Source organism: Melanotaenia boesemani, chromosome 7 (assembly GCF_017639745.1).
Source record: "Melanotaenia boesemani isolate fMelBoe1 chromosome 7, fMelBoe1.pri, whole genome shotgun sequence".
Lineage (NCBI taxonomy): Eukaryota > Metazoa > Chordata > Actinopteri > Atheriniformes > Melanotaeniidae > Melanotaenia > Melanotaenia boesemani.
In genome coordinates, this window is record NC_055688.1 from 18722473 (window position 1) to 18747564 (window position 25092).

A 25092-nucleotide genomic window follows, 5' to 3' on the forward strand; every position below is an offset into this window, starting at 1 on the left:
CAAGGCCTCTGTTTGTTAAATGAATACATTGTTAGCTTGCCAGCTTAGACTTCAATCATCCAATCCAATATCTAAACAGACGTCAAGAGCAGGATAAACTGCCATTGGCAGAGAATATTGGCAAGCTTCAAGAAGTATTTGTCTGCAGACCCCGAGACCACTTCTAGACAATTTGTCTTTTTCCAACAGGATCCCCTAATTCATTGAAGAACAATGTGCATGACGATCAAAGAGTAAGTGTTGAATGTGAATCTCATTGCTTAATGACATTAAACTATTTTGTCTATTTGAAATTAAAAAAAAGAAGTTAAGGTTTTACTGTGATAAGTTTAAAATGATTTGACAATATTTACTGGGTCCAAACACCTGGGTCCTACTGGACTCACAGCAGTCTGACTACCACTTAATTATGATGTCCCATGCTGTTTGAATTCTTGCTCGTGTTGTTCTTACTCTCAGATGTAAGTTGCTATGGAGAAAAGCGTCTGCCAAATGACTGTAGAATAGAATAGAATTTACCACCATAGTTTGAAAGATAGCAGTCTAGGTTAGGTTAGTACTTAGTTTAGCTTCTTGGAACTTAACAGTTTGACTCGCACACTTGGTTTAATGGAACTGAGGCTCCATGACGAGTTAAACATAAATGAATTATTAAAGTAATGAAGCGGATGATATGATTAAATGTATACAGGTCAGCGATTTAATAGAAGTATTCACATTACAGAAACGAATATTAGCAGTTTGTACTGAATGCTAAAAGTTAATTTTGTATTAGCCTACATCATGTACAATATTCAACATGAAGGATAGTATTCATTCATATTGGTTTATCAGTATTTACATGTATATAACTATATACCTTATATTTGGAGGTTTTATTCTTGAAAAATATTCATTTGAACTAATTAAGCACTCTTTTTAAGGTGCACAATGCCTCTGCCTTGGGGGGAGGGGCATTCCTCTGCGCCCTTGAGGTAAGTCCGAGGTAGTCTTAGTGGTGGGGGGGCTTGGGTTTGTGCTCTCGGATTGCTGCTGATCATCTGGGTCTCTGGGCCGCCCTAATCTGCCTCTTGCCTCCGTGGAGGCGTGGTCAGATTTGCATGATCACATTCATCTCTGCTCAATCCTGACTCCTCTTACTCTACATGCTGACACAGTCACTGAGTTGTCCAGTGGATTATTACACAAGCCATTTTTGTTTAGGGTTTTTTCTTTCTTTCTTTTTTTATTTATCTATTTTTTTTTTTTTTTATTTATTACAGTTGTTGTGGTTATTTTTTTTTTAGGAACTCCTAATGATTGTCAGCTTAGTTTACCAGTAAAAGCTGTGAGAAATTTTCTGTTGTGTTTCTGTACAGGTGTAGCAGTTGGTTGTCTGGTGTTAAGTTGAACTGAAGGGGCATTGCTTCTATCTGCTGTATCTTTGTCTCTTAGTTTTGTCCACTTTCCTTTTCGCTTATCTCCTTTGCTAGCCTTTTTTTGTGTCCCTTTCGGTCAGGTCCAGCAAGATTACACAAATTCCATAATACTTGATAAATAAGATAAAACATTATATTTATACAAATAAAGAAATAATAAAACAAAACAGATTAACAAGAAGAGCCTCATACCCATAAAGCTCCTCTTGGCAGAGCAAATCTGCTCTACGTAACACAGCAGCCAGACCATTATTCTATTGGCTACAATGCTGGACGGGACAGGATAAAAAAAATTAAATTAAAAAAAAAGTTGCACAACAGTTCAGCAAGAGCAAATCTCTTCAACCTGGACAGATGCAGTAAAGACAAACCTGTCCAACCTATGTAGGGCCTGCTGTAAAGATTCTTCCGACCTTTCTGACTGATATTTACATAATATGGATAACTGTTTTCTCTCTCTCTCTCTCTCTCTCTGTCTGTCTGTCTGTCTGTCTGTCTCTTTGCAGATTTACTTGATTTGTGATCAGTTATTAAAACATTTTAAACTTGTTGAATGTTTCAAATTCCAAACAACAAAATGAAGACTGGACACCAAAGACCAGACATTTCCTGTTATATGTTCAGTAAGTTTGAAGCACATGTGTGGAAGCTATATAAATGTACACAAGAAAACATATTTCTGTGTGATAAAGAATAATAAAAATGTATTTAGATTAAACAAACTCAATCAATTGCAAGTGTTTTATTAGTTTGGTGTAATAAGCCAAACTCATAGGGGTGAGTTAAACTTTTAAACTTCTATCATTTATGTAGTAATAAACTTTCAAAGCTGTTGTAAGAATAGATTTTTAAGCTTCATCTGAATCTAAGTATTGATCTCAACATGGAAATTCCTGTTTAAAGATTCTTGAGCAATTAAATAACCAATTAGTATTTTTATTTGGGTGAAAAGCAACTTTTAAGCTCTGAACTTCTAATATAGTTTTAAAAGTATAGATTTTGAAAAAAATATTTATTTAGCATGGATGCTGATTAAGTCGTTTCAGTTTGGTCTGGAAACCGCAACTTCATCTGGGGTATGGAGGACATGCTCATTTAGAAATGCAGTTGCGGTTCTACACTCATCCAGTAGGTGACACTGTTGCAAAAACATTAGGGGCCTGGAAGCGCGGGTCCAGAACTGTGGGTCTGAATCTGCATGTCTCCTGGTCTGCAGACACATAATCAACTCTACTGCTCATCCCACAAATGCATTTCCCTACAATTGTGACACTATTTAGGAGGAAATAAACAGGTTTGCCAACAAGATTTGTTGCCTACAAGGATCGTTTAAAACAAGAACGGAAAAGAAGAAAAAAGTCAACAATACACAAACAGCCTTATGTGCTAAGTTTAATTAAACGTGCCTTTGTGAATATAAAACCCTCTAATAGCTTTTATGTAACAGGTGCATTGCCTTATGTTTTTTGTTTTTCATTATTTTGTAATTTAGTCTCTTACATGATCTCTAATGTATATTTCTGGTGATTTGTTTGGTGTCTGGTTATTTTGCAGTTTCTCCAACTTTGGCTCCAGTTTAGCATTTTTGTGTTAATTTATCTATGTCCCATATTTTGGCATATTAAAAAAAATCTCTGTGATAGTGTAGTTTTATTTCATGTCCCAGGTTGGAGGGGGGTACCGGAAGTGTGTGTCGTTGTAGCTCGAGTCTGGCTGCTTCTGGGCAGGAGGAGAGTCTTGGCTGTGATGCCGCTGGATGATGGCTGCTTTCGGGATCTTAAGTTACGAACACCGGCCATTAAAGCGGCCCCGGCTCGGCCCTCCGGACGTTTATCCCCAAGATCCGAAGCAAAAAGAGGTGAAGTCTCACGATGTGCAATATGAAAGTCCAGGAAGGATGTTTTATTGGGAAAATTCTCAGCAAAGAAGCTGTGCAAGCTAACATTAGTTAGCCTGTTTAGCAACCCTGTAGACGTTTTGGGCCTAGCCATAACAATGAACAGCTCCTAGTTGTCAGGTTGTTAGCCAGCTTGCCAGCTTACTTGGAAAACAGCCGGCTCATTTGATAATAGTTGGCTAAGCTAACTCGTTAGCTGACGGCTTCGTTAGAATTGGAAATAAACTTCACTATTTTGCTTTATGGCGGAGAACATAAAACGATAGATTTTTAAATTGTGCGTGACTGTTTTAAGCTTATTTTGATCCCTACGAGTTAACGTTAGCTAAAACAGCACAGCTAATCTTCATTTTTTCAAAGTGTCATTTATGCTAATTGCTGTGCTTAGTTTTAATTGGAGTTTAGCCTAGCTAGGCTAGGTAGTGCTGCCTGCTCTTGATGTTTTATAAATCCAAATGTAACCTGGGATGTTGATTGAGAATCTATACCTCTGCGCTCATCGTTATTTATTTATTTTTAATGAATTTATTTACTAACATTACGTTACAATTATGTCACTCATATTGGTGTTTGCTCAACTAATCCAACACATATCCTCTAAGGTCAGAGTAGTACTAGCTAGTTTTGCATGGGTTTTTTTTTATCCTCTAGTACTGAATTAAGTGTATGTACATTGCAGGATGAGTTGACTGCTTTGAATGTGAAGCAAGGATTCAATAACCAACCAGCTGTGTCTGGTGATGAACATGGCAGTGCCAAAAATGTCAACTTCAATCCCTCAAAGGTAACGACCCTAGCATTTTAACCACAGTTTCTGGTCTCCATGAAAGTTTTTTTTACAATTATTATTATTATTTCTTTGCTGTTTTGCCCATGCTGCTTTACAGATCAGTTCAAACTTCAGCAGCATCATTGCAGAGAAGCTGAGATACAACACGTTTCCAGATACTGGCAAGCGTAAACCACAAGTCAACCAGAAGGATAACTTCTGGCTTGTCACAGCAAGGTCACAGAGCTCCATCAACAACTGGTTCACAGACTTAGCTGGGACCAAACCTCTAACGCAGCTGGCTAAAAAGGTGAGAAACTGGTCTCTCTCTTTTTTTGTAAGAATAACTAAATGATGTCTTCCTTTTAGAGGTGTAACTGCTCAGGTAAATAAAGTAGAATAATAAGTAATTTGCTTTAATGGTAATAAAAATAGGAGAAAACATTGTTTTTCACCATCTGTATTGTGCATGGTTGAATTTCTCTGTACATAATTTTTGTGATGTTTCTGTTTATTACTACAGTTTTGCAGTTTGGATAAATGGCATGGCAGTGGTAATATAGAGGAAAGAAAACTTAACAAGGTCCGATAATGTAGCCCTACACTTGACAAACATGCTTAAGCTGACTTCCTTTCACCTTGTCCCATTTGTACTTAATCACGCTTACATAATGATGTGACGGCACCAATTTTTTTCCAAAATGGATTTTGTTTGTATTGAGAATGAGAACTAGCATTATTAGCAAGCTTCATAGTTTTATTAAGGCAAATTTTGAGATGCTGAATAAGTTTTAATTTTTTGTAGCCTATTATAGGCCAAAGCAACTCAAACCTAAATAAGGATTAAACCTGCTTTCATTTTAGGCTTTGTAAATAAATTTCTGTAGAGGGTGACTGAAAGTGAGTTTCTTTCGCATGCTTGAAAATGTCTTCTTTCGTTCAGTTATACAACTTGGGGATTGCACTTTTTTCAGAACTATGTTTTGTCTGGTAATACATATTGCTTATTAAACTTTTTCAACATTTCTTAAAAAGCTGTTATTCCACTGTTTGCAACGGCTGAATTTATTTGGCTATATACCATATTACACTGTCAGTCAAAGAGTGCTAGCAGATACCATCATGTTTTTGTTGACTCACTCATTCAAAAGAGTTGGCATAAGCCACCTGCTGAGATGGACCTGCAGCTACAACTTCTACTTCAAGTTGGTGAACTGACTGCGGTAGAGAGTATGAAGATGACTTTTCAGATTTATGATGTTGGGACTGCTGACTGCCATCTTTCTGCTACCTGTCAGTCAGTTGGCTTCATTTTGTACTCATTCCATCTTTAATGAGCTTGGACCAGGAAAGGCAGCAGCATTTGTATAAAAAGCTGTGTTAGGCGACAGGTTTCTGAGCCCATGCTGTGATTTCTGCTATGCAACCGTTCGTTTATGACACAGCGCTGTATCAGCCAGAACATCATGGCCATTCAGTATTTGGGTTTAGCTCTGTTCCTTGCATAAAGGCGTTTGTGTGGGTTCTATAAATCAAGTGATGTAGAGGATTTTGTTCATTTTTTCATATTTTAAAAACACTATTCCTAAATTGTTGAATTTCTTATGTATTCTGTTTTAATCCTGCTTCCACATTCACTGTAAAAACATAATACATTGTTTGCTCTTTATATTTAACTTGCTTTATTAATGACTCAAAGAATAACTTAACAGTTTGATAACAAAGTAGATTGATGATTTAAGTCTTTAGTTGCATTCATTTTCCAAATAGATTAAGCATTTTAAAATATAAGCACCTAGTTTAAATGGTTAATTTTGTGGTTTTTATGCTATAGTTATGTTAAATATTATTGCTAATACTACTACTATCAGATTTTTGGAAAATTATTACTGTATTTTGCTTGAAAAAAATTAAATGTTTTAGTAATTTTATTTTTTGCTTTTTTTTTTAAAGAGAAATAATTTTTTCTTAATTTCTTATAACTGACCCACATGATATGTTTTTGCCTCAGGTACCAATATTTAGCAAAAAAGAGGAAGTTTTTGGATATTTGGCCAAGTACCTTGTCCCTGTGATGCGTTCAGCATGGATGATCAAGATGACCTGTGCATATCATGCAGCCATCACAGAAACTAAAGTCAAGAAGAGACATGTAATTGATCCTTGTATAGGTAAGTTAATTATCTTATCTGTCATTATTTTGTGCTGTTAGTACCTAGGTCAGATAGAGGATTTGTTGTGTGTTTTGGTGTTTTGTTTTTTTCAGTTAACAATCTTTATTTAATTTTCAACCAAATTAACAACATAAAGAGCACCTTTGTACATTACACAGCCACATAAAATAGGGAAAAGTGAGCATAAATTTTATACAGACTATTTGTAGAATGACAGCCCAAAATCAGGTTTCTTACAAAAGGCTACAGGCTAAGAATGTCGTCTATTACAGAGCTCTGAGAAGCCTCTGGAAAACCTGGTAACTGGCTTTAGAGATAATGCCAAACTTTTAAATATCTGAAAAGTGTGTTCTTGGAATGCCGAATTTATTTAAGAGCTGATCAAAATAAGGAAAGTTATTAATGAATAAATCCTTAAATACTTTATACCCAGAAACTGCCAGTTTTTAAAAGCCTGATCCAAAGATGAAAGAGGGAAGAGATAGTCAGATAAAATAGGACTTTGATGGAAAAAACTAAAATGTCTAAAACATTTTCTGAACTGAGTCCACTCTGAGGGTTAGTTATTGGGTGGGGTATTGAGAGGGTGCGAGGTGTCTAACAAGGCTGCCAAAGGGATGCTTTGAGCTGAAATGACCTTCGGGACCTTAGACAACCAAGATATACATCTGCTCTGTCTACCATTAGCCCAGTACAACAAAGGTTGGATGTACAGACAAAAATTGGGTAACGCTTGCCCACCATTTGGCTTGGACTTCTGTAGGTGTATTCAAGAAACCCATGGGTGTTTACCTTTCCATATATATGGAAACAAAATGTAGAATCCAAACTATTAAAGAAAGACTTTGGGCTGAAATCTGAAACTCATTTAAAAAGGTACAGAAGTTTAGGGAGAACCTGCTCAGGTAAAGTGATGAATAGAGGTGACCATTTTGATCTGATTTAGAAGTGTTGGGAAGTTTTCCAGTAGTTTAAGCTTCCTTATAACAGTAGCTCCAAGGTAGGTAAACAATTACTTTGCTGGTTTAAAGAGACAAAGAAGAATCTAAATAATTTGCTTTATTGTTTAAAGGAAATAGTTCACTTTTGTGCCAGTTTAATTTGTAATCTGAAAATCTACCAAATTCAGAGAACAGGGATAGTATGGTAGGAAATGTGCTACAAGGGTTTTAAATAAAGAGCAATAAATCATCAACATAGAACGTTTTTGGTCATTTTAAAATGTTTTTGTTGGTGTGCAGAATGGACCCAGATCATTACTAAGTATCTTTGGGAGCAGCTTCAGAAGGTGGCAGAGTTTTATAGACAGTTCCCTAGTCAGGGCTGCAGCTCACCTCTTCCAGCCATGCCCACGGATGTGGACACAGCCATGAAGCAATGGGAATACAACGAGAAGCTGGCCATGTTCATGTTTCAGGTCAGTTCACTACCTTATGTCTAAAGCTGAACACTGTCAGGATTAACACGGGACTGTTAATGGTAGTACTTTGGTATTAAGGGTTGTTACTGGTTGCTGGCAATAGTTTTTCCATATACACTACTTACAAAAAGTTGGGGATATTTGGCTTGTTGTAGGATGTCAGAATGTACCTAAATTGCACTATAACCTGTACAGGTGATCTTACTTTGACTTTCTCTAAACTTTTTAATGTACATGCACAACTGTTCAATGTTAAGTACTAATCAAGTACTAAGTACTAATATGATGATCTCTAACAAGGTGATAAGCCACAAAAAAAAAAGGGGGGGGGGGGTGTCTGAACCATAAATTAAATTAAATTAACCACTAAATGTTCTGGTTCAATGGTAACTTGTTTCTAATCAGTCCTCTTCTTCAAACTGTTCATATTTTGACGACCCAGACAACACCTAATACAAGACAAGTTGACATTAACGTTTTTATGCTGTGGAGTACCCACCATTGTTGTTAGCTTTTGTTTTATTAGTTGTTTAAAAGGAAGACATTATTATTGACTAATTCTACTTAAATGCCCTACATTCATTATATAATGTCAGTGTCACATGAACTATTTACATTTTTGGTAACTTTCACCCAAAATTTGAATATCGCTAACTTTTACATAATAAGAGTATTTAATCAGTTTCAGTATAAACATTTTCTCAAGCTGCTTATGCAAACAACTTTAGCTATTAAAGAATATGTTTTCTTTTTATAACTAGGCATTGCTAACTTTTTAATCTGATTTGATTACAAACACAAGAGGCAGCTTTTATTTTTTTGGAGATTTTTAGAGGAGTTGTGTTAGGGCTGGGCAATATATCGAGATTTTCAAATATATCGAGACTATCAGATGCAATATAGGAGGGAATATTGTTTATATCGATATAGCTTGTTTTGAGTTAAAAGCATCTTTTCTTTTGCATTTTGTAAAGCTGTATTTTTGTTATGGTCATTGAAAAGTATTTTGAATTTATTTTGTTTTAGGAGCATTAAAATTTAATATAAAGGTACTTTAATTTCAGTCAGCTGTTTTAATGCACATGTGCTGCTGATCTTTAATAAAAGTATATTTAGCACTGAAGGCTGTAAATTAAAACTGTCTCTTTGGTTGCTTGACAAAAAAAAAAAAAATATTGAGATATAGAATAGAAATAGAATAGAAATACTTTATTAATCCCTTTGGAGAGTCCTCAGGGAAATTTGGGATATCGTATATCGTGATTCAGGTAAAAAATATCGAGATATAAGATTTGGTTCATATCGCCCAGCCCTAAGTTGTTCAATAAGTTGATCATAGGATGTTTAATTATCAAGTTATCATTATGGGGTATGGAAACACTACTACAAATCTCATATGATCAGGCGAAGATTTCAGGTGACTTGTTTAAACTCTCCTAACTCACTGGCATCTTCCAAGATATGACGTTATGTGTCAGATGTTCCAAGGGAATGGTGTCATTTCTTAAGTCCATCTGATGTGGACTTCTGCGCTCTCCCATCATTTTCAAACAATGCCGTTGTGTTGTATTTAATGAATGATTAATGAATAAGTTCTGTATTATCTTTGTGTTTTTCTTCTTGACATGAAAATAATCTTGTTTTTCTTTCCGTGTCCAGGATGGTATGTTAGATAGACACGAGTTCCTGACATGGGTGCTGGAGTGTTTTGAGAAGGTCCGACCTGGTGAAGACGAGCTTCTCAGACTTCTCCTGCCCCTCCTACTACAGGTAAACACAGCCCTTTTCACATCAGGACTCATGCACAAACGGGTTACTTTTGGGAAACATGTGGTCCAGCTTAGCGGCCCTGCAGCTGTACAGTTACACAAAGCAGCACTGTTATGTCAGGCTTCCCCAGCTGTCAACAGTCTATCATGTTCTGTGTCTTCATCTGGCGCTGCTGACCTTTCCTGACAGCACCCACAGGGACTCGCAATCACTTTTTTTTGCTTCTGCTTGCAAAGCTGACTGGTGTTAATGGACACTGAGTGCTGTGGGTAATGCTGTGAATCTCTCCTCTGTGCCACAGTACTCAGGGGAATTTGTACAGTCTGCTTACTTGTCACGAAGACTGGCTTACTTCTGCACACGCCGACTCAACCTGTTGCTAAGTGATGGGAGCCTGGGCCCTGGCACAGGTGGGCATCCAGCCCATGGCATCTTGACACAGCAAGCCAACGCTCTGCCCCCCACCCCAACTTCCCAGCCAGCAGGGGGTAACCAGCCCCAGACACCTTTCACTGATTTCTACATCTGCCCTCAGCACAGGCCTCTGGTGTTTGGCCTCAGCTGCATGTTACAGGTACTGTGCTCTCTCCAAAAAGAAAGTCTTAGTAAAAGTTATATATATGCAGTTGGTTAAAACATGCAACCCACCAACAGTCCAACATGGATAAAGTACATAAAGTTTTAAGATGCATTTGTACAAATGAGCACATGCTCTGCAAGTGGTATTTTGATTGTTTTTCTTTCTGTAATGAGAGATTCTCCAGTTTTTTAAAATTACATGGCTGACTTTTTCCTTTTTATTTTCCTTTCCTCTGCTGTTTTTGTCTTTTTGTTGTTACAACAGAGCATAGTGTTATGCTGTCCCAGTGCTCTCGTGTGGCATTACTCTTTAACTGACAGCAGAAACAAGACTGGTTCACCTCTGGACCTCCTGCCCATTGCCCCCTCCAGTTTGCCAATGCCAGGAGGAAACACTGCTTTTACACAGCAGGTACTGTATCTCTGTTGGTACTTTTGGTATGCTGTTCACTTTTTTTTTTTCCTCTCTCTTTTTGTACTAGTTGTGTCTTTCAAATTGAATGCTAGTGTGGGCAGCGATTGGCTTTTTATTTGCACATGAAGTTTTTTTTTTCTTCCCCAATGCATATTAAACAGTGGTACAAAAAGCAAAATGTTAGTTAATCAATGACGACACAACATAGAAAATATGTCAGTTTAAATGCTTGAGAAAAAAAGGTACAATCCATTCAGTGCCCAAAAGGTTTCTCACCTCAAATTGAAATTCTTGTTTTGAGAAACTTGACTCCTTAAAAATCCAGTGTTGTAATTTTTGAATATTTTTACTTTGTTTTTTTCCAAACTGAAGCTCTTGGCCATCTTTTTTTCTCTCTCTCTCTCCCTTTCTCTTGGCCATCTTATTAGATATGAAGTACTTTAGTTTTTCAACATGACTTTGACAGGAAGATGTTTTTCTGAATCCATCATTTGCTGCAGGTTCGTGCAAAATTGCGAGAAATTGAGGAGCAAATTAAGGAGCGAGGCCAGGCCGTGGAGTTCAGGTGGTCATTTGATAAATGCCAAGAGACGACAGCTGGTAAGAAATCTGCATCCCTTCATCTTCTCACCAGTTCACAAGTTGTAGCAACAATTACAACAAGATAATGTAATCTTTTGCCAGGGTTCACCATCGGGAGAGTTCTACACACCCTGGAGGTTTTAGACAACCACAGTTTTGAGAAGTCTGACTTTAACAACTCATTGGATTCACTCTACAACAGGATATTTGGTTCAGGCCAGAGTAAAGATGGCCATGAGGTAAGGATTGATTTCTTTTGGGATTTTGCATTAAACTTAACTGCAAGTCTCTGCAGTGAGGCAAGGTTACATGGATTAGAAATATACGCTGAGCATTAAAGTTAACCTCATGGTGTTTTTATATGCTGATTGAATTGAATTTTGTTGCAAGCTTCTTTGCTGTAATCTTGGGATCAGCAGGTAACAAAAAGAGGCAGCTCATTATTCCATTTTTGGCCCTTGTGTCATATGATGTATGTTTGTGTCCAGATGTCACCTGATGATGATGCGGTGGTGACCTTGCTTTGTGAGTGGGCAGTTTGCTGTAAGCGTTCTGGCAGACATAGAGCCATGGTGGTGGCCAAGCTGCTGGAAAAGAGACAAGCTGAAATAGAAGCAGAGGTGAGAAATGCACCACCCGCCGGCTGAATACTGCCACGTGTTTCTGTCTGTAAGCTGGCTTAATCTCTGCTGTAAGTTGAAAGGTTCTCAAACTGAGACTGGATGGATGAAAGGATTTATAAATGTCTAAAGGAAGGAGTTTTTGGTATTTTACAGAAAAAGTAAAAAAGCCAGGGTATTTAAATTTTCTTTCATTTGCCTTTTTTTTCTTGATTTAACTTAGACCCCCATGGGTTTTGAAATTTACTCATCAAAACTGAAACTGTTACTTTGTGGTATTGGTTGTTTCACACAAGCATTGGTCTTAATTTATTTTCTTTCACCACATCTTTATGCTCTGGTGGTCTTACAGAGCCATCAAGCCACCCAAATGTGATAAATAACATTTAGAATATACCTACTCATAATTTTAGATTCTTTTGCTCTATCTGTAAATAAGCTGTAACCCCAGTGATCATGCTGAAGGGGAGGTTTGTAAATAGCATTTCTACATTTAGCACTGTTTCTGACTGTTGTCTGTTGGTTTGCAGCGCTGTGGCGAGTCTGAGGTGGTGGATGAAAAGGGCTCTGTATCATCCGGATCCCTCTCAGCTGCCACATTGCCAGTCTTTCAGGATGTACTGCTGCAGTTTCTCGATACTCAGGCCCCCACGCTAAGTGAGTCTTTCTTTTCGGTTATCGCTTCCTGCAGCTGGTATTCTGAATTGTGTCATACTTGATCTCAGTCTAATATTTTAAGGAACTTTAGATCAGTTTGTCTGCACCTCTGATTCCATTACTCACTGCATATTTATTCAGAATGCTTCAGCAGGGGGGGAAACCTGCTATTAAATTATTCAAAATCCTCTTTTACCCATTTATAGCGGAGCCTGGAAATGAAAGCGAACGAGTGGAATTCTCCAACCTGGTTCTTCTTTTCTGTGAGCTCATCCGTCACGATGTCTTTTCCCACAACATTTACATGTGCACACTGATCTCCCGTGGCGACCTGGCTTCTGACTCCCACCTGCCACGTCCTCGTTCCCCCAGCGACGAGCCCTCCGATGAATCAGAGCGCAAAGAGCAGGATGCAGGCAGCAGTGTCAAGATGGAGGCATGTTGTTGTGTAGTGCTGAGAAGTAATGTGCTATGAAGTGCTATGAAGTAAGTAATAATATAAAAGTGTAACACGAGGTTGTTGTTTGTCCAGCAGGACACTGGACTGTCTGAGTCAATGGAAATTGATCACAACTCCAGTGCTAATTTTGATGAGGTAAACAAGTATATTTTATCATAATTGATGCATAAATTGTGAAACTGTTTCACAACAATCACCAGTTTTTTGTTAAACTTTCTTAAATGATCTGTTCCTTTTCCCTCCAGATGTTCTCACCTCCAATGCACTGTGAGTCCAAAGGGAGCCCCTCTCCGGAGAAACCTGCTCCAGAGCAGGACAGCAAGGCCGGTTGTAAGGACAAAGGCATGGACCCTGCCTTTCCCCAACTGTATGAGCAACCCCGACACATTCAGTATGCCACTCACTTCCCTATTCCTCAGGTGAGAACACTCACAGCCTTGAAACCTGAACCCTCAGCTAGCTTCTCACGTCTGATTTGGAGACTGTACATCATTGTTTGTTAGACTTATTTTACATAGTTTAATCTTTTATTTATATATATATATATATATATATATATATATATATATATATATATATATATATATATATACAATAGAGGTTTCATGATTATGGCTAACCTTGTTTTTCAGCCCCTTTAGTTCAGTGGATTTTATTTCCTTTTCATGATTAAAAAGAACAAAATTTACTTACATTAATACAACAATGAAAGACATTAGTTTAATTTTTCCTCAAACCCCAGCATGTATGTTTTTTGGGGTTACTTTGTTTTGTTGCTGTGTTACTCAGGGTATTGATTGAATCCATTTTTTTCTGCATCTCCTTGTTTGTGTCTTTAGGAGGAAAGTGCCAGTCATGAATGCAACCAGCGTTTAGTGGTCCTCTACGGTGTAGGCAAACTGAGAGATGAAGCACGACACACCATCAAGAAAATTACCAAAGACATCTTGAAGGTGCTCAATCGCAAAAGCACAGCTGAAACAGGTAGGGATGTACCTCACTCACCTCATCTAGTGATCATGTCTTTTTCCCATTTTCTTATGTTGTACTGCTCACACCTGGACATGCAGTTTGTCTGGTCTATAGAAAAACATTATTTGACGTAGTTGCCCTCTTATACAATAAAAAAGGAGTCTGAGATTTTACTTAAAGCTTCATGTTTCTTCAAGAAACTTCAAGCTTCTTTTATTGGCTGGATCTCTCCACCTTCCAGTCAATTTCTATGCTAATAGCATCGTATCTCATATACAAGTGACCTTATTAAGGTTGATTTAAGATTTTAGACTGTTTTTTTGACCAAATTCCTGCAAGATCATGATGACCTTTAGCTCAAAATTGTGTTTCTCTTAAATGAAAAGTGCTGCTATCTTTTGATTTTATTTTTTATTTATTTATTTTTTGTGCATTTATGGTAACTTTTTCTCTTTTTCTCTCCTGTAGGAGGGGAGGAAGGACAAAAGAGGAAGAGGAGTAAGCCGGAGGCCTTTCCCACTGCAGAGGACATCTTTTCCAAATTCCAGCTCCTCTCCCACTTTGACCAGCACCAGGTCACCTCCCAGGTTAGAACAAAAAGCTTGATCTTATGTTAAACCAGTCACCTATCTATGGGAACTTATGTAAATATAATTAAATATGGTTTATGGGTTTATTTATTTATTTATTTATTGATAATTTGATAAGTTTAAACATAGGTTGAATGGATAAAGTGATCAGATGGCAAAACCCAATAAATCATAGCATGTTTAGGATGGTACAGGTTGTGAAGAAGAGCATAGTTGATCCTGCAGAACACAGTGCAGCTAATAATAATCCAAAGATTTTAAAATGTATAAGGCTGTGGAATCTGCAACTCATTCAAAAGGCTCAAGAAGCCAAAAGGTGTTTCTCTGTGGTCAGGGATTTCAGATCTATTTATGGAGATAACTTTTCAACTATATGACTGAGCTGCTCACATAATTTTATTAAAGGGATAATGTGACTTTTTCTTTTCCTCTCTTTTTCTTTTTTCCATACTGGGTTAAGTAAGATGATTGATAGTGTTGTTGTTTATAAAACTTTTTTGTAAGAGCCGGTTCCTCTGTCTTCTGGGTTTTGTGCAGTGCACTGTTGATCACCCTTGGGCTGCAGCCTCATATTAATGCGCCGTACTCTATTATTCATCATTCATTCCAATGAAGTTTATGCTGTTGTTAGGGCTGTCAAATGATTAAAAATTTATAATCCGATTAATCACACCGTTCAAATTAATTAATTGATTAATCACGGCTTATAAATTGCTCATGATTAATTAACGTGAGTTTTTATATGCCTGAAATTTGCCCGTTTTTACTGTATTGTATCAACAGAACGAGCCAATGCTACCAATATTTACTGCTTACTGACCTTCTCTTGGGTTAACATCAGATGTCCGAGGGTCAGTAAACGCAGCATGTAAAGTACATCTATATGTTGTTCTAAATCATCTCTACCATGTTCTAATCATAATTCAGAATTCATATATCATCATCCAACTTGTCTCCATGGTGATCATGTAATGACTGAAGTTAAACTGCCGACATTGATGAAGAAACTGATAAAACTGATTATCTGGATAAAAACACATTTTTGCTTTTATCATTGAAGTGTGAGTGTTTGTGCAGCAGTGATAAAGTCCTACAGGAGCAGCACCCAAAGTAAACACCTGTTGATAAAATAAATCATTGGCTGTTTGCTTTACAGGTTTTTCTTAATTTTTTTACATTAGATGATCACTTTAGTTAATTAGTTCAAATCTAGACCTAAAAAGGGTCTCATTTGTGTCCCCCCTTTTTCTGGTCTGTGCTTCTGCTTGGCCCCCCATTTGAGCTTTCCTAGACCCGTTCCTGCATAGCTGAGGTATAAATCCTTTCTAAAGCTACATCCTTTCAGCTACTGTGTTACAGAAAATCTTGCCAAAAACAATACTTTGGGGTAAATATGTGACGATGTGAACCACGAACCACCACTACTAGAGTTAAACTGACAAGCTGATCACTGACAGCCTTCGCTGCACAAACAGAGAAACCAGAAAGCCACTAGAGCAGACACGGTGCAAAACGCAGCAGGTTGCTCTGTTAATGCTGTGTTTATTCTCAAGTGCATCCATAGAACCACCCGGCTGATCTTTTTCATTGTGCTTCTCAACGTCCCGCCGTCATAACAGAGAAATGACGAATGTATGAGGCTTGTCATGCGTTAACTGTATTAAATATTTTAACGTAATTAATTACATAATTTAGTTAAAGCCGTTAACGCTTTATTTTTGACAGCCCTAGTTGTTATTAGTTTAACACTATATTTAGAATTTAACAATTTGACACGCTTAAATTTTATTCAATATCTTAGTTCGTACATTTTAGGAAAGTATTTGTTCCTAATTTGCTGAATGACCACGCTTTTTTTTTGTCCAGTCACAAAACGAGCTAGACGTGGTTTGAAAAGAAATAATCTTCTCTGACCATTTCCTTCATTTCATGTTTTCTTTCTTTGCAGGTGTCCAGAAATGTTCTTGAGCAGATCACCAGCTTTGCCTTAGGGATGTCTTATCACCTTCCTCTTGTCCAGCACATTCAGTTCATCTTTGACCTCATGGAGTACTCCCTCAACATCAGTGGCCTCATAGACTTTGCTAATCAGGTATTTGCAACTCTGTCATCAGTGTCCTCGCGTCTATCAGCAGTAAAGCCAGAGACATCCCTTTTAATTTTTTTTTTACGCTTTTGGGTGAAACCTGACTTTTTATGTTCTGCAGCTTCTGAACGAGTTGAGTCTGGTGGAAGCCGAACTGCTGCTGAAGTCATCCAGCCTGGTGGGCAGCTACACCACCAGCCTGTGTCTGTGTATTGTAGCTGTGCTGAGGAGATACCATTCCTGTCTCATTCTTAACCCCGAGCAGACAGCACAAGTTTTTGATGGGTATGTAATGTATCAGTAAGATAACTTATAGCTTATACTTATAGATAGCTAAATTTGTAGCCACTTCGTAAAGTATTGCTCAGATGCTATTTGGTCCTTCAAATACGGTTTGCTTTGAAATACTTAGAAACACATATTTGATATGTCCTTTTAAATGGGATATTTTGTAGGTTCGAGTCTGCAGCCTTAATTAAAATGGTTAAAAGGATGTTTTTGGTTGTGACCGCAGGTATAATAATAACTTGCAGTTTGCTTTCTTTCATGAACTCATTCTGTCGACTTTTATCAAAAATGTTATTTCACAGTGAAGCTGACGAGCGCATCTAACTCAAGAGCTGAGCTAAAATAGAAAAAGCCCTGAAGTAAACAACTAAAGTTCAGCTTTTACAGCAGATCTCAGTGTTGTCCATTGTGTAATTGTTTTCTAAAAAATGGAAGATAACTTCATGAAAATAGAAAAAAAGAATATTAGATAGTAGATTTTCTTATACTGGACAAAGTGAAGCAAAAATTTAGCTTCAACATCAGATGCAGAACCTACAGTAAAAACTAAGTGGTCTGAGCTTGTGTGAACATTAATACCTGTGCAGCATGTGTCTGCATAAGTCTGCAGTTTAAAGCCCCCAAACAGACAGTTTTACTGAAACTGATGCAGCACAGAAAGTTGTTGAATGTATGAGCATTGAACGGGGTGATCAGAGGAAACAGCTGCAGGCAGAATACAGAAATTACAGCCTTTTACAGTGGACGTTTGTGTTCCACACCACAACTATATTTGAATGTGCTGTGTAAACATGGACAAAGTGAATCAATTATAAGTGTTATGGTCTGTGCCGCTGTAACTTTTAGTTGCATGTATAAAAAGGTGCATGTTGAGAGTAGACTATCTGAAATAAAAGCCTTAAATCTAGCTGGTTTTGCCCATTTTTAGTCTTTATGCTAATTCTATAAGCCAGCTGTTGGCTAAAGCTCCATATTGAGCTCATATACTCAAGACTCAGTCTATCATCCAAGCAAGCAAAAAAATGTGTAAAGGAAACTTTTTCTTCAAGCTTGTAGCTGAAAGAGCTGCTTTTGAATTATTTGTATAAATGTCTTCACAGGTTGCGCATTGTGGTGAAGTCAGGTGTGAACCCTGCAGACTGTTCCTCTGCTGAGCGCTGTATCTTGGCCTACTTGTATGATCTCTACACTTCCTGCAACCTCAAGAACAAGTTTGGAGAGATCTTTAGGTGGGAATAAATCAGCTGTTATGGAGTGCATTCCTGATTTCTATTGGCCCAGCAAAAAAAAAAATGTTAAACTGGTTTATTGTCCTTTAAGGATGCTCGTTTTTTATGAACAAATACATTTTTTTCTAGTAAAATTTTAAGTGATTAGTACTGATGCAGCCGTTTATTTTCTGTCTTCTACGTCCTCACAGTGAGTTCTGCTCTAAAGTGAAAAACTCCATCTACTGTAATATTGACCCGTCAGACTCTAATATGCTTTGGGATCCTGCATTCATGATGGAGGCCATCGCCAATCCCTCAGCTGTCAACTTCAATCACTCCATGGTGGGCAAAATCCTCAACGACAGCCCAGCCAACCGCTACAGTTTTGTTTGTAACGTACTCATGGATGTTTGCGTGGACCACCGAGACCCTGAAAGGTGCGCTGCTCATGTTTAGATTCGGCTGAATGTGCATATGGTTCAGATTGCTCTCTTTCATTGGACCGCTGTTTCATACCATGTAATTTGCTTTCAGGGTGAACGATATCGGGATCCTGTGTGCAGAGCTGACGGCATACTGTCGCTCTTTGAGTGCAGAGTGGCTTGGCATCCTCAAAGCTCTTTGCTGCTCCTCTAATAATGGGAACTGTGGCTTCAATGACTTGCTGTGTAACGTGGATGTAAGTTGTAGTTTCCTCTGAAGTATTTATGTTACTCTTAAATTAGTTATCAAAAAGTGTTTTATTCTTCTGTACAACTTTAAGCTTATATGTCTGTCGCCATGTATTTGGCTGTTACTTAGTCATTTAAAAGCTGATCTCTACACTCCCTCAGGTTAGTGATTTGTCCTTCCATGACTCCCTGGCAACCTTCGTAGCTATTCTCATTGCTAGACAGTGCTTGCTCCTGGAAGACCTAGTCCGCTGTGTGGCCATTCCCTCCCTTCTCAATGCAGGTAAGAGGTATTTATATACATACATAAAGTGATTAGACTAAAGCAATGGTTCTTTGATTGGAGAAGGGGTTTACCTTTTTTTACTCTCTTTTCAACCCTGACTGTACCAGTAGATGAAATGAACTATCTTTTGCTCAGTTTTGTCAAACTAATACCACTTGAACTAGCTGTCCTTTAGTAAACTAAGAAAAAACTTAATTTATACTGGATGTACTGGCTGTTGGTTGGTGCTTTTATGCATTTTAGTGTATTTTCTCAAACCTGAGGTTTTTCAGGAAAAAACGTCCAATAAAACATTACTTCGCATAAACTAGAAACATTTTTTATTATAATAATCATGTGAGATGTTAAATCTTTTTGTAAACTTTTGACTTTGCCCCCTGTCTTTATAAATATTTTTTATTATTATATTTGTTCATGTGTCTTAAAAGTTATTAGTCACATAGTCTGAATGACTCAAGCCCATTTCAGTTAAACCCTCTTACATTTGTTATATTTGTATTGAGTGTTATCCCAGGGTCTCCATAACATTCCTTCCAAGCTGTTTAATACTTTGCTTCTGTCAGAGAGAAAATGCAGAGTATTTTATCTGGGAGATTCGATGCTTTGTTGCTGAAGCCTCTGTCGGTTAATCTTTTCTTTTTTTTTTCTTTTTTTTTTATCCCACTGTGGAGACAAAGCATCATTCAGCTTCACTGTTGGGTTGGGTTTGGCTCATTTTTATAATGCTACTACACCTGCCAAATGCTAACGGCTCTCACTTGTAAATATATTGTTCTCACTCCCTTTTTCAAAACACCAACTTCATGCAAATTCCACTTGATTCCGCTGGATGAGGAGTATATCTAGGACAAGGTTTATATTTAGACGTGTGACTTTGATGTAGTGGGTTGTGTTGTCTATCCAAAAACAGTGTGAATCTCCTCAATAAGATGTGAAGAAACCCAATGCTAATGAATGCATGTGTGTCTGATCTCAATTTCAGCCTGCAGTGAGCAGGACTCTGAGCCAGGAGCCAGACTCACCTGCAGAATTCTCCTACATCTTTTTAAGACACCACAGCGCAACCCTGTCCCCCAAGATGGTGTTAAATCAGGTAGTGAACTCAACCTGAAACATTTCACTATTTGTTTTGCTCCTCATCAGTAATATTCTGACTTGCTGTCTTATTTCACGTCTTTGCAGACAAATCCTCTGTTGGAATTCGGTCATCTTGTGATCGCCACCTTCTTGCTGCCTCCCAGAATAGCATAGTAGTTGGAGCGGTATTTGCTGTCCTCAAAGCTGTATTTATGCTGGGTATTAATCTTTGCATTACCTTTCTATAATTAGGAAAACATGATCAAAATGGTTTCAAACATGATTAAATGGTTGGACTTTGTGTCAGATTATTATTTTGTTATTTTACTGGATGTTGATGATTTTGCTGAGTTTTCACTGGTTTTATTTGTTCCTCTTGTGGTTGTAGGTGATGCTGAGCTACGAGGATCAGGTCTGTCACATCCTGCTGGCCTCGATGACATATCTGAGGGGCGCAATGTCTCCATAGAAACAGCAAGCTTGGATGTATATGCAAAGTATGTTCTGAAGACGATCTGCCAGCAGGTGAGGATATGAGCTGGAATAAAATTAATATATTACAGCAGTTGACAACAGTTCACACAGTTAGTGAAATAGGAAGATAAAAATGAAGTTGTTGAGATAAACATTCAATAAAAATGGCTTTCTTTTGTGAGGACCTGTGGACATTTTTCTTTGTCTTGTTTAATGTTATGCTCTGTGTTGTATTTTCTGCCTGAAGTCCTCTTTAAGGCACATAGAGACGTAATTCTGAGCTTCTTGTTCGAAGTGTTTGACATGCCCTGAGGCCTCATGAGACTACTCTGCATACCTTTGGCATGTGCACGTCCATTCCTCAACAAATGACCCTCTCCCCTCTTATGTCACCACCCACCCCGTCTTTAGTCAAGCTTGTTTTGCACAACTGAGTTTATCTTAATTCTTGAATGTAAGCCCTAGGATCTCAGAATTTATTGAATGCTGACACATTTGCTTGTTCCCCCGATGTGGTTTCATGCAGGAATGGGTTGGAGAACGCTGCTTGAAGTCCCTCTCCGAGGACAGTAGTGCCCTGCAGGATCCTGTTCTAGTAAACATTCAGGCCCAGCGGTTACTGCAGCTTATCTGCTATCCCCACCGCCAGCTAGACAGTGATGAAGGAGACAACCCTCAGAGGCAACGTATCAAACGCATCCTTCAGGTATGCAGAAGAAAACAAATACATTAAAATACACACCTATATGTGTGTATTTTGTTTCAGATGAAACATTGTTGGGTATTCAACAGCTTTGACTGTGTTCATTATTATGCTTTATAATCACTGCTGAGCTGTTTCTTGAAATTAAACAGTTGGGTTTTGCTGCCCTCTTTTGGCTAAATGAGAAGCTGAGAAAATACATTATTTAAGGCATGACCATGTGTGTAACTTGTACTGGGCATCTTGTAAATCTAAACCACTTGTATAAACTTGTACAACAATCCCTGTCCCTGATGCTTGTAGAATATGGACCAGTGGACAATGAGGCAGTCGTCTCTGGAGCTGCAGCTGATGATCAAACAGAGCACAAACAATGTAGGCCTTCCTTACTGCAGTTGTTACATTTCCAACGTGTTGTTGTCCCTAGTGTGTTATTTTTGTAACTAGAAATATAAGATTCTTTCTCTTTTTTCTTTCTTTTCCAATTTAGGAGCTTTACTCTCTCCTGGAAAACATAGCTAAGGCCACTATAGAGGTTTTCCAGAAATCAGCTGAGATAAACTCCAGTAACCCCTCAGTAAATGGAGCAGCAGCCCAAGGTGGCCCTGCATCCAATAACAACAGCACCACGAGCAAGATGAAACCTATTTTAAGGTGTGTGTCAGTTAAAGATGCATTTTTAGTTGTGCCTTTTTATATATGAATTTCTTTTAAATTCTGTAATCAAGATAATAATATGAATCATTAATTCTCACATGGAGGTTTTAACTCAATGATGCTGAACTCAAGCACATATTTGTGTGACTAACTTTCAGCTCATCAGAGCGATCAGGTGTTTGGCTGGTGGCTCCATTGATAGCCAAGCTGCCCACCTCGGTTCAGGGTCATGTACTGAAGGCAGCTGGAGAGGAGCTAGAGAAAGGACAGCACCTTGGTTCTTCCTCTCGCAAGGAGAGGGATAGGCAGAAGCAGAAAAGGTATGCAGCAAACTTACTTTTCCCTTGATTGGTTTTTTTTTTTTTTACTGCTGGTTCTCGAATGACTGTATGGCTCTTCCCTTGCAGTATGTCTTTACTGAGCCAGCAGCCGTTCCTGTCTTTGGTACTGACCTGCCTGAAGGGGCAGGATGAACAGAGGGAAGGCCTTCTCACCTCCCTCTATAGCCAAGTGCAGCAGATTGTCACCAACTGGAGAGAGGATCAGTACCAGGATGACTGCAAAGCAAAGCAAATGATGCATGAGGCTCTAAAACTACGACTGAATCTTGTAAGCATCTCTCAAAAGCTTTATTGATTAAATATATTCACAAAATAAAGTCCCCTTCTTGTTTACTACTTTTTGAGAGTACAAGGCGTGAACCCTGCCATCACATGAAAATAACAGCTCTTTACCAAAATGGTCCTTAAATGTTCTGTATTCTAAACATCCAGAGTTATTTGTTTGGCTTTGCAAGTACAAATCAATATATTTTCTTTCCTTTTAAGGTCGGTGGCATGTTTGACACAGTGCAGCGCAGCACTCAGCAGACCACGGAGTGGGCAGTACTGCTCCTCGACATCATCAGTAGCGGTACAGTTGACATGCAGTCCAATAAGTGAGTGATGACCACAGAAATAACCTGTTTCACAGTGCAATCCATATGATTATCCTCTATCCAGACACTTGAGGGGTTATTTTCAACAAAAATACAAGTTAACTGTAAAATTGTCAGTCACCACTTACTCTGACTGACTTTAACTTTTGCTCCTCTCCAACAGCGAGCTCTTCACAACTGTGCTGGACATGTTGAGTGTGCTGATAAATGGTACACTAGCTGCTGATATGTCCAGCATCTCTCAGGGCAGCATGGAGGAGAATAAGAGGGCTTACATGAACCTGGTCAAGAAGCTCAGGGTAAGACCTGCCAAAATGTTAAATATGTAACTTTGCTTCAGATTTTAAAGTTGTAATATTATACTTGTAAGTGTAGAATACTTTCATGAGCTTATTTTATGGGGAAAACAAAGACCAGATGAATGGTTAAGCATCATCAGTAAAAATACTTAAAATAAAACTTCATTAGATAGAATTTGAATTGTAAAACAGGTATGAAATAAAGCTTAAGTTCATGCTGAAAATGTCAGGTTGACTAGAATAAAGCAACTGAACATCACCTAGTGTGCAAAAGCCTGTTATACTTGCAAAAACTAAAAAGGAAAGTCAGATTTCTTTTGGCCAGGTGTGGTTGATTATTTCACAAGAGCAGGTAAAATACATGTAAACAATGTCTTCCTTTGGTAATTAGGCAAAGAAACTTCACTTTATTCTTAAAGAGTTTATTTTTAAACATTCATAATTGTTGCTTCTCATCTGTTTTCATTTCACAGAAAGAGCTTGGAGATCGGCAGTCAGAAAGTTTGGAAAAGGTTCGCCAGCTTCTGCCACTGCCAAAGCAAACTCGTGATGTCATAACCTGTGAACCTCAAGGCTCGCTAATAGACACGAAGGGCAACAAAATTGCGGGCTTTGAGAAGGAGGTAAACAGTTAGATCTGGCAGCAGTTAACAGTCTGATGAATGCATACAAGCACTTAGCAGATTTATTGGTGTGGAGGTTGTTTAGAGTAATAAGTTACAGGAAAACCAGACTCTTTTCTCTTGGTCATGGTATGTCTCAGAAAGCAGTGCTATTATAAATCTTTTTATCTTGTGAGATTTCTCTAAAAAAATATGAGCCTTTCTGAGAATTTCCTTAAGTTAACTAACCTACATGGTAACCTGTACATTAAAGATTGAGTTTATTAAGACTGCTTTGTTGCTGTTCCATAAGGGTCTCCAAGTATCAACCAAACAGAAGATTTCTCCATGGGATGTCTTTGAGGGTCTAAAACACTCCGCCCCTCTTTCCTGGGGCTGGTTTGGTACAGTGCGCGTGGACCGCAAGATCACCAAATTTGAGGAGCAGCAGCGTTTCCTGCTTTACCACACCCACCAGAAGCCCAAACCTCGTAGCTATTACCTGGAGCCACTCAAACTACTCCCTGAAGAAGAGGAGCCTCTAACACCCGTTTCCCAAGAGCCAGAGAAGAAGATAATGGAGGCAGTGAAACAAGAGAAAAATGTACCAGCTGTCCCCTCTGAGTCAAAAGCAAAGAAGAATAACAAGAAAAGGAAAACTTCCACCAAGACAGAGGTTGGTTATCTGTAAATTTTATGTTCTCAGAATAGTACGGCTTTACAAACAGAGGATTTCCAGATTGGAGAGGAAACTGATTTTCCTTTTTCCTTAGCAGGACTATAGTAACCGCACAGCGAGTGGTGTAACCTATGCGCCTAATATGGCAGACTTGATGCCGAGCCACACATATGGCAGGCCTACCCTATCCTATAACCCACAGACCATTGGCATGTACACACAGAACCAGCCTCTTCCTCCAGGTCAGCCCACAGAATCTTGTTATCATACTTTCAGCTCATGATTTGTCTCCCTGGTTGAAACAGGAAGATGTTTAACACCGTGTTTATTTGATTTTCAACAGGTGGTCCAGGTTTAGAACCTCCCTACAGACCTGCCCGTAACCCACAGATGAACAAAATGATGCCCACTCGGCCCAGCTATCCAGCCATGATGTCTGGCATGCAGGGTAACATGACTGGTATGATGGGACTGGACAAGCAATACCCACTGGGTTATAAACCCCAGCCTAGCTTGCCTCAGGGCCAAATGCTGCGACATCAGTTACAGGTCAGACTGGTGAGTTGGTACCCTCTGACAACTCAAGCAACTCCCTTCAGTCAAGAAAACATGTAGCTTACAAGCTAAGTGAAAAAAGGATATTTGATTATTTAATGTTTTTTTCTTTTTGTGCATAAATTTCTCTCTCTCTCTCTCTCTCTCTCTCTCTCTCTCTCTCTCTCTCTCTCTCTCTCTCTCTCTCTCTCTATATATATATATATATATATATATATATATATATATCTATATATATATATAC

At 38.3% G+C, this 25092-nt stretch overlaps 1 protein-coding gene across 6 annotated transcripts in view; it reads left to right on the forward strand.

The window, feature by feature from the left end:
- The first annotated feature begins 3136 nt into the window (after positions 1–3136).
- med12 (mediator complex subunit 12) overlaps positions 3137–25092 on the forward strand; it is a 31617-nt gene continuing 9661 nt past the window's right edge. For 3 of the 6 annotated variants that reach the window (XM_041991115.1, XM_041991117.1, XM_041991119.1), the window contains exons 1-37: positions 3142–3276; positions 3995–4099; positions 4203–4394; positions 6096–6255; positions 7500–7675; positions 9338–9448; positions 9750–10022; positions 10293–10439; positions 10943–11042; positions 11127–11263; positions 11513–11644; positions 12175–12301; positions 12508–12737; positions 12834–12896; positions 13007–13180; positions 13601–13745; positions 14202–14320; positions 16272–16415; positions 16531–16694; positions 17798–17926; positions 18118–18345; positions 18443–18587; positions 18742–18862; positions 19848–19958; positions 20048–20161; positions 20331–20467; positions 20943–21122; positions 21423–21494; positions 21610–21773; positions 21935–22096; positions 22184–22385; positions 22604–22713; positions 22877–23012; positions 23486–23635; positions 23928–24290; positions 24388–24535; positions 24637–24851. In XM_041991115.1, coding sequence (XP_041847049.1) covers positions 3175–3276; positions 3995–4099; positions 4203–4394; positions 6096–6255; positions 7500–7675; positions 9338–9448; positions 9750–10022; positions 10293–10439; positions 10943–11042; positions 11127–11263; positions 11513–11644; positions 12175–12301; positions 12508–12737; positions 12834–12896; positions 13007–13180; positions 13601–13745; positions 14202–14320; positions 16272–16415; positions 16531–16694; positions 17798–17926; positions 18118–18345; positions 18443–18587; positions 18742–18862; positions 19848–19958; positions 20048–20161; positions 20331–20467; positions 20943–21122; positions 21423–21494; positions 21610–21773; positions 21935–22096; positions 22184–22385; positions 22604–22713; positions 22877–23012; positions 23486–23635; positions 23928–24290; positions 24388–24535; positions 24637–24851 — 5688 coding nt within the window. In that variant the 5' untranslated portion in view covers positions 3142–3174. Of the gene's footprint in view, positions 3277–3994; positions 4100–4202; positions 4395–6095; positions 6256–7499; positions 7676–9337; positions 9449–9749; positions 10023–10292; positions 10440–10942; positions 11043–11126; positions 11264–11512; positions 11645–12174; positions 12302–12507; positions 12738–12833; positions 12897–13006; positions 13181–13600; positions 13746–14201; positions 14321–16271; positions 16416–16530; positions 16695–17797; positions 17927–18117; positions 18346–18442; positions 18588–18741; positions 18863–19847; positions 19959–20047; positions 20162–20330; positions 20468–20942; positions 21123–21422; positions 21495–21609; positions 21774–21934; positions 22097–22183; positions 22386–22603; positions 22714–22876; positions 23013–23485; positions 23636–23927; positions 24291–24387; positions 24536–24636; positions 24852–25092 lie in introns of all 6 variants that reach the window. The other 3 variants (XM_041991116.1, XM_041991120.1, XM_041991118.1) reach the window with 3 other exon arrangements.